At 42.3% G+C, this 18,180-nt stretch overlaps 1 protein-coding gene across 1 annotated transcript in view; it reads right to left on the bottom strand.

Annotated features, from left to right (window-relative positions):
• The window catches only part of FER1L6 (fer-1 like family member 6), a 137,339-nt gene that overhangs the window by 49,373 nt on the left and 69,786 nt on the right, over positions 1–18,180 (bottom strand). The window contains exon 21 of the mRNA XM_065895151.1: positions 17,719–17,843. Within this exon, the coding sequence (XP_065751223.1) occupies positions 17,719–17,843 (125 nt within the window). The remainder of the gene's footprint in view (positions 1–17,718; positions 17,844–18,180) is intronic.

Raw genomic sequence — 18,180 nt, 5'->3', positions numbered from 1 at the left:
ATTCAACATTCAAGCAACGACGGAAACTGATGTGCTACTGAGTATCAGATGGCAGGGATGCAGATTCCCTTCCCTGGAGGAGCTTACATAAGCTTCACGAGTAGAACTCCCACCTGATTACCACCCTACTTGCAAGCATAATTCCAACTCAGTCCTCACAGTAGTGCTGTGATGATAACACCAGCTACCCTTTATTGAGCACGTACTGTGTACAGGCTGCGGTACTTCACATACACTGTCTTGCTGAAACTTCCCAACAATTCTGGGAGATAGAAATGTAAACCAAGGCTTACTCGCCGAGAGCCGGCACACAGCAGAACTGGGATTCAACCCAGGTCATCTGGCACCAAAGCCCAGGCTGCTAACTTCAACCATCCTCACCAAGTAGATGCTCATATTGTCTCCATTTTATGAAAGGGCAAACTGAGAATGGGGAAGATCTAGTGATTCTTCACTGTGAACAAATAAAATTTCGTCATCGAATACTCGAAAGTGGATTTTCAATCTAATATTCCTTACATGGAATTCTACTGTTTTGTGGATATTTATTCGACTGCATTGAACTGACCAGGGTCTTCAAAATAACCTTAACCATTTTGCATGACATCATTCTTTCTTCCATAGCAAACTGTGACATTGGAAGTTGGCTGCACCCATTATTCAGATGGAGAAACCAAAGGACAAAGAAGGACCACAACCCGCATAACTGGTTCAGAACCATGAGTGGCTCACCTAGGAGTGACTCAGAGCCCCCTGCCAGGCCATTCAGGTGGTACCTTCAGAAGGTAGAGGGTAATGAGCTTGCATCCTCTATTTAATTGGATGTTTGGAAACATGCCAGTTTCATAGAGCTAAAGGCTAAGGTTGCTTGCAGGATAGGTGCCTGTACCTAGGCAGAAACTGCCGCATTCATGTGTGAGGCCAGTCCTGGAAAGAGGCCACAGTCACAGTCTCCTGTGCAGGTAAATGGGTGATTTCTCAGGTTAACACAGACTGCACAGCTCCTGCTGGGTCCTGAGGAAATTTCCACACCACCTCTGCACTCCACTCTTACCTCTCACCATTCTCTCCAGGAGGGACTGGAGAGAGATCTGGCCTGAACTAACTACTGCTTAGATTCCAAAGCCCAAATAAAACTGTCATCTCAGAGCTTTACATCAAGAGCCATTTCTAGTCATGACATTAAATCACTTGCACTGTGGTTGCGAAAAAATATTTGTATTGCTCTTTTTTATGCGTCATAAAATATGCATTCCACAATTTCCTTCCTTCCTTGCTTTTTGCCTTTAGAGTATTTTATGCCTCAGACACAGTGAGGTTTTGAACATAACGTTTCAGAGAAAATCTTAATTTTTTGGACAGGAGGAGAATGGCTTCAACCAACCTATGAACAGCAGTTAAGGCATTGCAATGCAAAGTTCCCCTGTGTCGGTGACTGACATCACAAAGAACTATGTGCTTTTATGTTGCTTTTGAAAATAGAAATGTGATCTTTTCTGCAACCTGTACCCAACAGTGTGACACCAAAGCAATTTATGATTCTCACAGCATCTTTCCTACAGAAATATTCTGATGGCTTCCTTGGCACTTTGGGCTATAACTGCCACTTGATAAGATTCCAGAGGCCAGCATTCATTCTTTCATTCATCATATATTTATTCCTTCAAAGTGCTAGGCTCAGTATTAGGCACTAACACAGCATCCTGTGCTTAGCAGGTATGCAGTAGCTACTTGCATGACTAAATGAGTGGATTTTGGCCTGTCCCATGATTAAAAGGATGATGTGGCCACCTTCGAGAAGTACTAAAACGTTCACCCAAACAAAATATATTGTCCCACTTCTCTGCCAAGGTGAGTACAGCTCACCTCATTTCCTCGGGGCTTCCTTAAGGAGTTGTGCTTTATAAACTTGTTCGGTGATGTTGTTGGAGAGATTATGGTAACACTTAAATTTAACGCTTTGAAGAAGGAGTGAGATACCATGGATGGAGTGTGGCTTTAGAAACAGAGACCCCCTGTAATGGAACCCTAGTGTCACCACCTGCCTATGTCCAACTTGGGCAGGTGATTTAACCTCTCTGATCCTTAGTCTTACTCATTTCAGTGGGGTTAGTACCCACCTTGTAAAGTTGCTATGACCACTGTCTAAGATAAAGCGTATTAAGTGCCTGGCATACAGCAGGTGCTCAGTAAGTGCTTGTTGTCGGCCCCCCTCCACCCCAGCCACACTCATTTATAAATGAGTAAACACTTACTGAATACCTACCACGTGCCAGCGTTGGTCACCAGGGTAACTCGTATCTAACAAGAGACCACTGGTGTCCTCAGGACTCAGCATCAGTCTGACTGCTTGAAATCTCAGCTTCCATGCCCCCCACCCTCTAAGATCCCCTGTCCTTCTCTTCTAAGCCTCCCTCTTACCACATAGTCCTTCTCCCTTTCTATCCCCAAAACCTTTCTCTTTGGGAGCTGTCTCCCTTTCCCTTTATCCTATCATGTCCTCAGTGGCATCTGGAATAGCCGGATTCCCCTCCTGAAAGATTTCGTACCACTAAGTCACTTATAAAAGATTGGCTGCAGGACCCTCCCTTCAGAGATAGTTCTCCTTGAGCAACACGGGGTCCATTCAGAGAAGTGCTACCAGGTGTATGGTGGACCAGCTCAGCTATGACTGCAGGGCCCCCAGGCTCAGCCTTCCCCACCTTGAAGAATGCACGAGTGGGGCATGTCACACACAGATCAGTCCCACCGAGGCAGCACACACTGGAACAGGAGAGAGAAACCAGAACCCTTTCTTACCAAAACGGAAGCAGAGTGGTAAAGCAAAATGACTTTGGAATGGGACCAACCTGGGTCTCCATCTTGGCTCTACCACCTTCTAAATAAAGAGTCTCCAAGCTGTACCTTCCTCGTCTGCAGAATGAGGACACTAATAATACCCACCTTGGGGTTGCAGTTAGACGTAACCAAAAATGCATATAAAAGGCTTAGCATCATGCCTGTCACAGAGGGAGATTTTAAATAAATGAGAGCTATTATTATTAGCAAAAATTAGGTACTTGGTACAAAAGTATGGAGGCAAAGTCCAGGGTTCAACAGAACTTGTTTTCCCTTTCAAATGATTATTTGATAAACAAATGTCATCTGTTCCTTTGAGATATGCATCTAAATCAAATGAATATACCGTATGGAGGTGCAAAATAGAAGGAGAACTACATAGCAGCCAAGGGAGCTCACTCAAACCCCCTACCCCACCCAGAGCCCTGAGATCACCTCTGAGGGCTTGGAACTCCACAGCTGTGCAGGCAGAGGAGGTCTCCAGGGATTCCGCCCGCCCCCCCCCCCTTTTTTTTAATCACACTGTGTGGCATGCAGGATCTTTGTTCCGCGACCAGGGCTCAAACCTGTACCCCCTGAACTGGAAGCTCGAGGTCTTAACCACTGGAGCGCCAGGGAAGTCCCAGGGATCCCCCTTTTGAGAATCCCCTTTGTTTTTGGTGGGAAGCCTCCATGGCAATAATAACGCAGTCACACAGGAGCTGTTATAAACAAGGCACTGTACTGGGTGTCTCACCCTCTGGGAGGCATATACAATATCACCATCCCTATTTTACAGATGAAGAAATTGAGGACAAAGAGGATTTTGCTGTCACACAGCCGATAAATGGAAGGGCTCAGACCTGAACCCAGGCACTACGGCTCTAGAGTCTATACTCTTAACCACCGCGCTATGTACTACCTCTTAAAACACACGGAGGAGAAAGGAATCTGAAGTTTTCTCGTTCTCATGCTCATCACCTTCCCTCTGATGTCTCTCCCGACTTCCCTCCCAGGCAGAGCTAACCCCTCTCTCCCTGTGGCCCCTGGAGGTTCAGTACTATGGGGTTTATCACAGTGTGGCTGATTCGTCTGTACAGAGCACTGCCGAGCTCCACTGCTTCGTGCACTGTGCAGGAGTGGAGTCCGGAAGATGGCGGCGTGGGAAGACGCGGGGTCAGCGTCTCCACACAACTAGGGCGCCTGCCGGCCGCTGGTGGGAGACTCTGACCCCCAAGGAGACAGGAGGGACCCGAGTGAACCGGTAGGACAGAGGGGGACCGAGGGGGGAGGAAAAGTGGAGGCCAGACAAGATCGGCGCCCCTGAGGCCGGGGAGATCAGGAGAGGCAGGTGAGAGGGAGTCTCCGGGAGGAGAGGGAGAGGAGCGGAGGGCCTGGGGAGCCTGCTGAGCTCCCAAGCTGGTTCCCCCTGCTCCAAGGCCCCTCCAGGCCACGTGGGTCCTTGGGAGCATGGGGGGGGCGATCAGGAGACACAGGCTGGAGAGGGGCCCTGGGGGGCAGCGGGAAAAGAGCGGAGGGCGATGGCCCCGCCCACTCGGGCCCAGGGAGCCTGCTGAGCTCCCAGGCCGGTCCCCTGCCCTCCAAGGTTCCCCCTTCCCCACCGGCCGTACTGGTCCTGGGGGCATATGAGAGAGGCCGGGGGGATCAGGACAGGCAGTCGGGAGGGGCCCTCCCAGACCCCAGACCGGAGGAGCAGGAGAGGAGGGCGTTTTTCCCACCCACTCGAGCCCAGGAAGCCTGCTGGGCCCCCAGGTGAGGTCCCCTGTCCTCTGAGGCCAGGGTGGGGGTCACGGCTGGGCCCCTTCTGTTCCTTCAGCCTAAGCCCCACTCCCCACAGGCCCCAGGGCCTTTCCGGCCCTGTGCGTCCTGAACATTGGCCACGCCGACTGCCCAAACCTCGCCCTTGCTTAGGCTCCGCCCTCCACAAAACCACCCCCCTTTTTTCTTTTCTTTTTTTTTTTTTTTGCGGTACGCGGGCCTCTCACTGTTGTGGCCTCTCCCGTTGTGGAGCACAGGCTCCGGACGCGCAGGCTCAGCGGCCATGGCTCACAGGCCCAGCCGCTCTGCAGCCTGTGGGATCTTCCCGGACCGGGGCACAAACCTGTGTCCCCTGCATCGGCAGGTGGACTCTCAACCACTGCGCCACCAGGGAAGCCCAAACCCCCGCTCTTTATTTTCTTTTCCCTCCTCCTCTTTTTTTTACTATTGTGGTACTGATGTACCTTCCAGTTGCTGATTCATCTATAATTTTATTTTTACATTCTTTCTAACATATCTGTTAGTTTCCTAACAATAACAAAGTATTTTTACTTTGTTATTGTTCTCTCTTTTTTCTTGAATTTTTGAATTTTATTTTATTTTTTTATACAGCAGGTTCTTATTAGTTATCTATTTTATACATATTAGTGTATACATGTCAATCCCAATCTCCCAGTTCATCACACACACACACCCCACCACTTTCCCCACTTGATGTCCATACGTTTGTTCTCTACATCTGTGTCTCTATTTCTGCCCTGCAGAACAGTTTATATGTACCATTTTTCTGTTCCACATATATGCATTCATATATGATATATGTTTTTCTCTTAATGACTTACTTCACTCTGTATGACAGACTCTAGATCCATCCACGTCTCTACAAATGACCCAATTTCATTCCTTTTTATGGCTGAGTAATACTCCATTGTATATATGTACCACATCTTCTTCATCCATTCATCTGTCGATGGGCATTTAGGTTGATTCCATGACCTGGCTGTTGTAAATAGTGCTGCAATGAACATTGGGGTGCATGTGTCTTTTTGAATTATGGTTTTCTCTGGGTATATGCCCAGTAGTGGGGTTGCTGGGTCATATGGTAATTCTATTTTTCATTTTTTAAGGCGCCTCCATACTGTTCTCCATAGTGGCTGTATCAGTTTACATTCCCACCAACAGTGCAAGAGGGTTCCCTTTTCTCCACACCCTCTCCAGCATTTGTTGTTTGTAGATTTTCTGATGCCCATTCTAACTGGTGTGAGGTGATACCTCATTGTAATTTTGATTTGAATTTCTCTAATGATTAGTGATGTTGAGCATCCTTTCATGAGCTTCTTGGCCATCTGTATGTCTTCTTTGGAGAAATGTCTGTTTAGGTCTTCTGCCCATTTTTGGATTGGGTTGTTTGTTTCTTTAATATTGAGCTTCATGAGCTGTTTATATATTTTGGAGATTAATCCTTTGTCTGCTGATTCATTTGCAAATATTTTCTCCCACTCTGAGGGTTGTCTTTTCGTCTTGTTTATGGTTTCCTTTGCTGTGCAAAAGCTTTTAAGTTTCATTAGGTCCCATTTGTTTATTTTTGTTTTTATTTCCATTACTCTAGGAGGTGGATCAAAAAAGATTTTGTGGTGATTTATGTCAAAGAGTGTTCTTCCTGTGTTTTCCTCTAAGAGTTTTATAGTGTACAGTCTTACATTTAGGTTTCTAATCCATTTTGAGTTTATTTTTTTGTATGGTGTTAGGGAGTGTTCAAATTTCATTATTTTACATGTAGCTGTCCAGTTTTCCCAGCACCACTTATTACAGAGACTGCTTTTTCTCCATTGTATATCCTTGCCTCCTCTGTCATAGATTATTGACCATAGGTGCATGGGTTTATCTCTGGGCTTTTTATCCTGTTCCATTGATCTATATTTCTGTTTTTGTGCCAGTACCATATTGTCTTGATTACTGTAGATTTGTAGTATAGTCTGAAGTCAGGGAGTCTGATTCCTCCAGCTCTGCTTTTTTCCCTCAAGACTGCTTTGGCTATTCGGGGTCTTTTGTGTCTCCAAATTTTAAGATTTTTTGTTCTAGTTCTGTAAAAAATGCCATTGGTAATTTGATAGGGATTGCATTGAATCTGTAGATTGCTTTGGGTAGTAGAGTCATTTTCATGATATTGATTCTTCCAATCCAAGAACGTGGTATATCTCTCCATCTGTTGGTATCATCTTTAATTTCTTTCATCAGTTTCTTATAGTTTTCTGCATACAGGTCTTTTGTCTCCCTAGGTAGGTTTATTCCTAGGTATTTTATTCTTTTTGTTGCAAGGGTAAATAGGAGTGTTTCCTTAATTTCTCTTTCAGATTTTTCATCATTAGTGTATAGGAATGCAAGAGATTTCTGTGCATTAATTTTGTATCCTGCAACTTTACCAAATTCATTGATTAGCTCTAGTAGTGTTCTGGTGGCATCTTTAGGATTCTCTGTGTATAGTATCATGTCATCTGCAAACAGTGACAGTTTACTTATTCTTTTCCAGTTTGAATTGCTTTTATTTCTTTTTCTTCTCTGATTGGTGTGACTAGGACTTCCAAAACTATGTTGAATAAGCGTGGTAAGAGTGGACATCCTTGTCTTGTTCCTGATCTTAGAGGAAATGCTTTCAGTTTTTCAACATTGAGAATGATGTTGGCTGTGGGTTTGTCATATATGGCGTTTATTATGTTGAGGTAGGTTCCCTCTTTGCGCACTTTCTGGAGAGTTTTTATCATAAATGGGTGTTGAATTTTGTCAAAAGCTTTTTCTGTATCTATTGAGATGATCATATGGTTTTTATTCCTTAATTTGTTAATATGGTGTATCACATTCATTGATTTGCGTATAGTGAAGAATCCTTGCATCCCTGGGATAAATCCCACTTGACCATGGTGTATGATCCTTTTAATGTGTTGTTGGATTCTGTTTGCTAGTATTTTGTTTGGGATTTTTGCATCTATATTCATCAGTAATATTGGTCTGTAATTTTCTTTTTTTGTAGTATCTTTGTCTGGTTTTGGTATCAGGGTGATGGTGGCCTCATAGAATGAGTTTGAGAGTGTTCCTTCCTCTGCAATATTTGGAAGAATCTGAAAAAGATGGGTGTTAGCGCTTCTCTACACGTTTGATAGAATTCATCTGTGAAGCCATCTGGTCCTGGACTTTTGTTTGCTGGAAGATTTTTAATCACAGTTTCAACTTCATTACTTGTGATTGGTCTGTTCATATTTTCTGTCTCTTCCTGATTGAGTCTTGGAAGATTATACCTTTCTAAGAATTTGTCCATTTCTTCCAGGTTGTCCATTTTATTGGCATAGAGTTGCTTGTTGTAGTCTCTTATGATGCTTTGTATTTCTGCAGTGTCTGTTGTAACCTCTCCTTTTTCATTTCTAATTTTATTGATTTGAGTCCTCTCCCTCTTTTTCTTGATGAGTTTGGCTAAAGGTTTATCAATTTTGTTTATCTTCTCAAAGAACCAGCTTTTAGTTTTATTGATCTTTGCTATTGTTTTCTTTGTTTCTATTTCATTTATTTCTGCTCTGATCTTTATGATTTCTTTCCTTCTACTAACTTCGGGTTTTGTTTGTTCTTCTTTCTCTAGTTCTTTAAGGTGTAAGGTTAGATTGTTTATTTGAGACGTTTGTTGTTTCTTGAGGTAGGCTTGTATTGCTATAAACTTCCTTCTTAGAACTACTTTTGCTGCATCCCATAGATTTTGGATCGTCATGTTTTTGTTGTCATTTGTCTCTAGGTATTTTTTGATTTCCTCTTTGATTTCTTCATTGATCTCTTGGTTATTTAGTAACGTATTTTTTAGCCTCCATGTCTTTGGGTTCTTTATGTTTTTTTCCCTGTAATTGATTTCTAATCTCGTAGCGTTGTGGTCAGAAAAGATTCTTGATATGATTTCAATTTTCTCAAATTTACTGAGGCTTGATTTGTGACCCAAGATGTGATCTATCCTAGAGAATGTTCCATATGCACTTGAGAAGAAGTGTAATCTGCTGTTTTGGGATGGAATATCCTATAAATATCAATTAAATCTATCTGGTTATTGTGTCATTTAAAGCTTGTGTTTCCTTATTAATTTTCTCTTTAGGTGATCTGTCCATTGGTGTAAGTGAGGTGCTAAAGTCCCCCACTATTATTGTGTTACTGTCAATTTCCTCTTTTATAGCTGTTAGCATTTGCCTTATGTATTGAGGTGCTCCTATGTTGGGTGCATATATAATTGTTATATCTTCTTGGATTGATCCCTTGATCATTATGTAGTGTCCTTTCTTGTCTCTTGTAACATTCTTTTTTTTAAAGTCTATTTTATCTGATATGAGTATTGCTACTCCAGCTTTTTTTTGATTTCCATTTGCATGGAATATCTTTTTCCATCCCCTCACTTTCAGTCTGTATGTATCCCTAGGTCTGAAGTGGGTCTCTTGTAAACAGCATATATATGGGTCTTTTTTTGTATCCATTCAGCGAGGCTGTGTCTTTTGGTTGGAGCATTTAATCCATTCACGTTTAAGGTAATTATCAATATGTATGTTCCTATGACCATTTTCTTAATTGTTATGGGTTTGTTTTTGTAGGTCCTTTTCTTCTCTTGTGTTTCCTACTTAGGGAAGTTCCTTTGGCATTTGTTGTAGAGCTGGTTTGGTGGTGCTGAAGTCTCTTAGCTTTTGCTTGTCTGTAAAGCTTTTGATTTCTCCTTCGAATCTGAATGAGATCCTTGCCAGGTAGAGTCATCTTGGTTGTAGGTCCTTCCTTTTCATCACTTTAAATATGTCATGCCACTCCCTTGTGGCTTGTAGAGTTTCTGCTGAGAAATCAGCTGTTAACCTTATGGGAGTTCTATTGTATGTTACTTGTCATTTTTCCCTTGTTGCTTTCAGTAATTTTTCTTTGTCTTTAATTTTTGCCAGTTTGATTACTATGTGTCTTGGCATGTTTCTCCTTGGGTTTATCCTGCCTGGGACTTTCTGCACTCCCTGGACTTGGGTGGCTATTTCCTTTCCCATGTTAGGGAAGTTTTTGAATATAATCTCTTCAAATACTTTCTCAGGTCCTTTCTCTCTCTCTTCTCCTTCTGGGACTCCTATAATGCAAATGTTGCGTTTAATGTTGTCCCAGAGGTCTCTTAGGCTGTCTTCATTTCTTTTCATTCTTTTTTCTTTATTCTGTTCCACGGCAGTGAATTCCACCATTCTGTCTTCCAGGTCACTTACCCATTCTTCTGCCTCAGTTATTCTGCTATTGATTCCTTCTAGTGTATTTTTTATTTCAGTTATTGTATTGTTTATCTCTATTTGTTTGTTCTTTAATTCTTCTAGCTCTTTGTTAAACATTTCTTGCATCTTCTCGATCTTTGCCTCCATTGTTTTTCCGAGGTCCTGGATCATCTTCACTATCATTATTCTGAATTCTGTTTCTGGAAGGTTGCCTATCTCCACTTCATTTAGTTGTTTTTCTGGGGTTTTATCTTGTTCCTTCAACTGGTACATAGCCCTCTGCCTTTTCACCTTGTCTATCTTTCTGTGAATGTGGTTTTTGTTCCACAGGCTGCAGGACTGTAGTTCTTCTTGCTTCTGCTGTCTGCCCTCTGGTGGATGAGGCTATCTAAGAGGCTTGTGCAGGTTTCCTGATGGGAGGGACTGGTGGTGGATAGAGCTGGGTGTCGCTCTGGTGCGCAGAGCTCAGTAAAACTTTAATCTGCTTGTCTGCTGATGGGTGGGGCTGGGTTCCCTCCCTGCTGATTGTTTGGCCTGAGGGGACCCAGCACTGGAGCCTACCCAGCTCTTTGGTGGGGCTAATGGCAGACTCTGGGAGGGCTCCTGCCAAGCAGTACCTTCTGCTGCCAGTGCCCTTGTCCTCACGGTGAGACACAGCCACCACCCTCCCCTGCCTCTGCAGGAGACCCTCCAACACTAGCAGGTAGGTCTGGTTCAGTCTCCTATGGGGTCACTGCCTCTTCCCCTGGGTCCCGATGTACACACTACTTTGTGTGCCCTCCAAGAGTGGAGTCTCTGTTTCTCCCAGTCCTGTCAAAGTCACAATCAAATCCCACTAGCCTTCAAAGTCTGATTCTCTAGGAATTCCTCCTCCCGTTGCCCGACCCCCAGGTTGGGAAGCCTGACGTGGGGCTCAGAACCTTCACTCCAGTGTGTGGACTTCTGTGTTATAAGTGTTCTCCAGTTTGTGAGTCATCCACCAAAGCAGTTATGGGATTTGATTTTTTTGTGGTTGTGCCCCTCCTACTGTCTCATTGCGGCTTCTCCTTTGTCTTTGGATGTGGGGTATCGTTTTTGGTGAGTTCCAGTGTCTTCCTGTTGATGATTGTTCAGCAGTTAGTTGTGATTCCGGTGCTCTCGCAGGAGGGAGTGAGCGCATGTCCTTCTACTCTGCCATCTTGAACCAATCTCTCTCTTTTTTTTTTTTTGCCACCCCACCTGGCTTGCAGGATCTTGATTTGCGAGCCTGGGGTCAGGCGGAAGCTCCTGCGGTGGGAGCTCTGAGTCCAAACCACTGGACTCACAGAGAACCTCAGACCCCAGGGAATATTCATTGGAGTGAGGTCTCACTGAGCTCCTCATCTCAGCAAAAAGACCCAGCTGTACCCAATAGCCGACAAATTCCAGTGTTGGAAGCCTCAGGCCAAACAACCAGTAGAACAGGAACACAATCCGACTCATTAAAAAAAAAAAAAAATGTCACAGATGAAGGAGCAAGGTAAAAACCTAATAAAGGGTTTTATTAAGACCAAATAAATGAAGAGGAAATAGGCAATCTACCTGAAAAAGAATTCAGAGTAATGATAGTAAAGATGATCCAGAATCTCAGAAGTAGAATGGAATCATGGATTGAGAAAATACAAAAAATGTTTAACAAAGATCTAGAAGAACTAAAGAACAAACAGAGATGAAAAACACAATAACTGAAATGAAAAATACACTAGAAGGAATCAATAACAGAATAACGGAGGCAGAAGAACGAATAAGTGAGCTGGAAGACAAAATGGTGGAAATAACTGCCAAGGAGCAGAATAAAGAAAAAAGAATAAAAAGAAGACTATCTCAGAGACCTCTGGGACAACACTAAACACACCAACATTTGAATTATAGGGGTCCCAGAGAAGAAGAGAAAAAGAAAGGGTCTGAGAAAATATTTGAAGGGATTATAGTGGAAAAATTCCCTAACATGGGAAAGGAAATAGTCACCCAAGTCCAGGAAGCACAGAGACTCCCATACAGGATAAACACACCAAGACACATATTAATCAAACTAACAAAAATTAAATTCAAAGAAAAAATATAAAAAGCAGCAAGGGAAAAACAAAAAATAACATACAAAGGAATCCCCATAAGGTTATCAGCTGATTTTTCAGTGGAAACTCTGCAGGCCAGAGTGGCAGGATATACTTAAAGTAATGAAAGAGGAAGACCTCTAACCAAGATTACTCTACCCAGCAAGGATCTCATTCACTTTCAATGGAGAAGTCAAAAGCTTTTCAGACAAACAAAAGCTAAGAGAATTCAGCACCACCAAACCAGCTTTACAACAAATGCTAAAGAAACTTCTCTAAGAGGGATACACAAGAGAAGAAAAAGACCCACAAAAACAAACCCAAAACAATTAAGAAAATGGTAATAGGAACATACATATTGATAATAACCTTGAATGTAAATGGATTAAATGCCCCAACCAAAAGACACAGACTGGCTGAATGGATACAAAAACAAGACCCATATATGCTGTCTACAAGAGACCCACTTCAGACCTAGGGATACATATATACTGAAAGTGAAGGGATGGAAAAAGATATTCCATGCAAATGGAAAACAAAACAAAGCTGGAGTAGTAATACTCATATCAGATAAAATAGACTTTAAAATAAAGACTGTTACAAGAGATAAGGAGGGACACTACATAATGATCAAAGGATGAATCCAAGAAGAAGATATAACAATTATAAATGTTATGCACCCAACATAGGAGCACCTCAATACATAAGGCAAATGCTAACAACCATGAAAGGAGAAATTGACAGTAACACAATAATATTAGGGGACTTTAACACCCCACTTACACCAATGGACAGATCATCCAAACAGAAAATTAATAAGGAAACACAAGCTTTAAATGACACAATAGACCAGATAGATCTAATTGATATTTATAGAACATTCCACCCAAAAGTGGCAGAATACACTTTCTTCTCAAGTGCACATGGAACATTCTCCAGGATAGAACACATCTTGGGTCACAATCAAGCCTTGGAAAATTTAAGAAAATTGAAATCGTATCAAGCATCTTTTCTGACCACAATGCTATGAGATTGGAAATCAACTACAGGAAAAAAACTGTAAAAAACACAAATACATGGAGGCTAAACAGTGCGCTACTAAATAACCAAGAGATCACTGAAGAAATCAAAGAAGAAATTTTAAAAATACATAGAAACAAATGACAATGAAAACACGACAACCCAAAACCTATGGGACACAGCAAAAGCAGTTCTAAGAGGGAAGTTTATAGCAATACAATCTCACCTCAAGAAACAAGAAAAATCTCAAATAAACAATCTAAACCTACACTTAAAACAACTAGAGAAAGAGAAGAAAACCCAGTCAGTAGAAGGAAAGAAATCATAAATATCAGAGCAGAAATAAATGAAATAGAAACGAAGAAAATAATAACAAAGATCAATAAAATTAACAGGTGATTCTTTGAGAAGATAAACAAAATTGATAAACCCTTAGCCAGGCTCATCAAGAAAAAAAGGGAGAGGATGCAAATCAATAAAATTAGAAAAGAAAAAGGAGTAATCACAACTGACACTGCACAAATACAAAGGATTACAAGAGACTACTACAAACAACTATATGCCAATAAAATGGACAACCACGAAGAAATGGACAAATTCTTGGAAATGTACAATTTTGAAAGACTGAACCAGGAAGAATTAGAAAATATAAACAGACCTATCCAAGTAATGAAATTGAAACTGTAATTAAAAATTTTCCAAGGAACAAAAGTCCAGGACCAGATGGCTTCACAGGTGAATTCTATCAAACATTTACAGAAGAGCTAACACCCATCCTTCTCAAACTCTTCCAAAAAATTGCAGAGGGAGAAACATTCCCAAATTCATTCTATGAAGCCACCATCATCCTGATACCAAAACCAGAAAAAGATATTACAAAAAAAGAAAATTATAGGGGCTTCCCTGGTGGCGCAGTGGTTGAGAGTCCGCCTGCCGATGCAGGGGACACGGGTTCGTGCCCCGGTCCGGCAAGATCCCACATGCCACAGAGCGGCTAGGCCCGTGAGCCATGGCCGCTGAGCCTGCGTGGCCGGAGCCTGTGCTCCGCAACGGGAGAGGCCACAACAGTGAGAGACCCATGTACCACACACACACAAAAAAAGAAAATTATAGACCAATATCACTGATGAACATAGATGCAAAAATCCTGAACAAAATACTAGCAAACAGAATCCAGCAGCACATTAAAAGGATCATACACCATGGTCAAGTGGGACTTATCCCAGGGATGCAAGGATTCTCCAAAATACACAAATCAATGAATGTGATACACCACATTAACAAATTAAGGAATAAAAACCATATGACCATCTCAATAGATGCAGAAAAAGCTTTTGACAAAATTCAACACTGATTTATGATTAAAAACTCTCCAGAAAATGGGCATAGAGGGAACCTACCTCAACATAATAAAGGCCATATATGACAAACCCACAGCAAGCATCATACTCAATGTTGAAAAACTAAAAGCATTTACACCAGGATGAGGAAAAAGACAAGGATGTCCACTCTCACCACTCTTATTCAACATAATTATGGAAGTCCTATTCATAGCAATCAGAGAAGAAAAAGAAATAAAAGGAATACAAATTGAAAAAGAAGAAGTAAAGCTGTCACTATTTGCCAATGACATGATACTCTACATAGGAAATCCTAAAGAGGCCACCAGAAAACTACTAGAACTAATCAATGAACTTTGTAAGGTTGCAGGATACAAAATTAATGCACAGAAATCTCTGGCATTCTTATACACCAACAATGAAAAATCAGAAAGAGAAATTAAGGAAACAGTCCCATTTACCACTGCAACAAAAAGAATAAAATACCTAGGAATAAACCTGCCTAAGGAGGCAAAAGACTTGTATTCAGAAAACTATAAAACACTGATGAAAGAAATCAAAGATGATATAAACAGATGGAGAAATATACCATGTTCTTGGATTGGAAGAATCAATATTGTGAAAATGACTATACTACCCAAAGCAATCTACAGATTCACTGCAATCCCTATCAAACTACCAATGGCATTCTTCACAGAATTAGAACAAAAAATCTTACAATTCGTATGGAAGCACAAAAGAACCCGAATAGCCAAAGCAATCTTGAGAAAGAGAAACGGAGTTGGAGGAATCAGGCTCCCCAACTTCAAACTATATGTCAAAGCTACAGTAATCAAGACAGTATGGTACTGGCACAAAAATAAGAATATAGATCAATGGTACAGGATAGAATGCCCAGAGATAAACCCACGCACATATGGGCACCTAATTTACGACAAAGGAGGCAAGAACATACAATGCAGAAAAGACAGCCTTTTCAATAAGTGATGCTGGAAAAACTGGACAGCTACATGTAAAAGAATGAAATTAGAACTCTCCCTAACACCATACACAAAAATAAACTCCAAATGGATTAAAGACTTATATGTAAGACCAGACACTATAAAACTTTTAGAGGAAAACATAGGAAATACACTCTTTGACATAAACCACAGCAAGATCTTTTTTGACCCACCTCCTAGAGTATCAGAAATAAAAACAAATGGGACTTAATTAAACTTAAAAGCTTTCAGCAAAGGAAATCATAAACAAGACAAAAAGACAACCCTCAGAATGGGAGAAAATATTTGCAAATGAAACAGACAAAGGATTAATCTCCAAAATATACAAACAACTCATGGATCTCAATATCAAAAAACCAAACAACCCAATCCAAAAATGGGCAGAAGACCTAACTAGACATTTCTCCAAAGAAGACATACAGATGGCCAAGAAGCTCATGAAAGGATGCTCAACATCACTAATCATTAGAGAAATGCAAATCAAAACTACAGTGAGGTATCACCTCACACCAGTCAGAATGGGCATCATCAGAAAAGCTAGAAACAATAAGTGCTGGAAAGGATGTGGCGAAAATGGAACCCTCCTGCACTGTTGGTGGGAATGTAAATTGATACAGCCACTATGGAGAACAGTATGGAGGTTCCTTAAAAAACTGAAAATAGAACTACCATATGACCCAGCAATCCCACTACTGGGCCTATACCCTGAGAAAACCATAAAGAGACATGCACCACAATGTTCACTGCAGCTCTATTTACAATAACCAGGACATGGAACCAACCTAAATGTCCACTGACAGATGAATGGATAAAGAAGATGTGGCACATTTATACAATGGAACATTACTCATCCATAAAAAGAAACGAAACTGAGTTATTTGTAGTGAAGTGGATGGACCTAGAGTCTGTCATACAGAGTGAAGTTAAGTCAGAAAGAGAAAAACAATACCGTATGCTAACACATATATATGGAATCTAAAAAAAAAAAAATGGTACTGATGAACCTAATTTCAGGGCAGAAATAAAGAGGAAGACATAGAGAATGAACTTGATGACATGGGGTGGGAGGGCGAAGCTGGGGCGAAGTGAGAGTAGCATCGACATATATACACTACCGAATGTAAAATAGTTGGCTGGTGGGAAGCAGCCGCATAGCACAGGGAGATCAGCTCGGTGCTTTGCGATGACCTAGACGGGTGGGATAGGGAGGGTGGGAGGGAGGCTCAAGAGGGAGGGGACATATGTATGCATATGGCTGATTCACTTTGTTGTGCAACAGAAACTAACATGGTATTGTGAAGCAATTATACTCCAGTAAAGTTCTATTAAAAAAAAAAAAAAAAAGCAGAGTCTGGTCCCCCAGCTCCCCTGAGCCCAGCATGGGACCTGGCACAGAGCAAGCGCTCTACGCGTGCTGGTGAAATTGACAAGATGCTAGCTCACGTTATGCTCTCAACCTGAGTGTCATCAATCAAAACACCATCATGGCCTCACTTTGGGGAGAAATGTCAGCCCTCTTAACATCAGCCAATGTAATGGCCACTACTCCTCAATCTCTTTGTACACTTAACTTTTTGCTTTTTCGCAACAGCCCCATTTTAAGAAGACAAACTGAGGTTTAGTGAGTAAAGGCAGCTAGAGAGTAGATGAGGTAGAACATGAGGTCAGGTCTCTTTGTGTCTTAATTCTGTCCTAACTCCCAGAGGTAGGCAAATCCTTTACGGAGCTTCCCTCCCTCAGAACAGTGAATCCTCAGAGAACAGAGTAAATCCTTAGAGAATACGATCTAATGAGAAAAGCAGCCTATTGGATATGCGCTCATTAGGGCCCCTTTTCACATGTCCGCACTCAGTGTACAGGAAAGGGAGAAAGCCAAGGAAACAGGTATAGATCCGTCTCCTTTAATCCTCACAGCGTCTGTCTGGAAGTAGTATTTTCCACAGAGAGACACTGAATCACACAGGTGTTAAAAGTGTGCAGAGTCCCCCAGCTAGAAGTACAAAGTCTAGGGCTTCCTGACTGCAGAGCAGGAAAGCTTTCCTCCCCAACAAGACCCCTCAGCAAAGACTGCACCAGAAGCCTCATGCAAGTTGTCTGAGCTGTTTGTTCATCCCACTGAGCTTGGCATTGTGCCCATCACTCCAGCAGGTGCTCTGGGTGCCAGATCCCATTCTCCCTCACCCCTCTTTTCCTCCCTCCCTTCCTTCAACTCTGTTGCTTGCCCTCTTGGCTTCATGACAACAGATCACATTGGATCAGTAGACCTTCCCAATGTCTGGCTGCCTTGTGCCCATGCTTTTGAGTCTGAAACACTGAAACACCTACACACCCAGAGACACAAGTATTTGCAACGTGCCCCGGTTTTTTTCTTTCCTGGGGTTCTGCTGTGGCTCGGCTGTGGGCTGCGGGGAGAAAGCAAGTGGGCTCCCCTGGTTACCTTCGTGGTCTGGCAGTGGGAAAGGAATGTGACCTTGGCAAAAGGGTCTGAAAGTCCGTTGCTGTCAGCTGCGATGAGGCCCCGGGCTTGGTACATGTGAGCTCTCAGCTGGAAGACATGCCGGTCTGTGGACAAATAACGGGAAGGGGTGGCATTAGCAGGCTTCTGAGGAACAGTGAGTGCGAGTGGGTGTCTGTGTGTGATGCTCACCTGTGGGTGCTTCCGGAGACAGACAAAGGAGACCACGGGCACTGAAGGCCTCTTAGACCAAAATGGACACAGGGAAGATGGGGGAAGAGGTCATGTTCACGGGTACTTTGGAGCCAGGCATTCTCCTTGGTGCATTCACCACATTGTGGGATTTAATCTTCATAACAAAACAACCCCGTGAAATATATATCATTATCTTCATTTTATAGATGAGGGAAATGGTTCATAAAAAGGCTAAAATACATTTCCAAG

This window comes from Phocoena phocoena, chromosome 17 (assembly GCF_963924675.1).
Source record: "Phocoena phocoena chromosome 17, mPhoPho1.1, whole genome shotgun sequence".
NCBI classification, from domain to species: Eukaryota; Metazoa; Chordata; class Mammalia; order Artiodactyla; family Phocoenidae; genus Phocoena; species Phocoena phocoena.
Note: the sequence above shows the minus strand (reverse complement) of the source record. Positions and strands in the feature narration are given on the sequence as shown.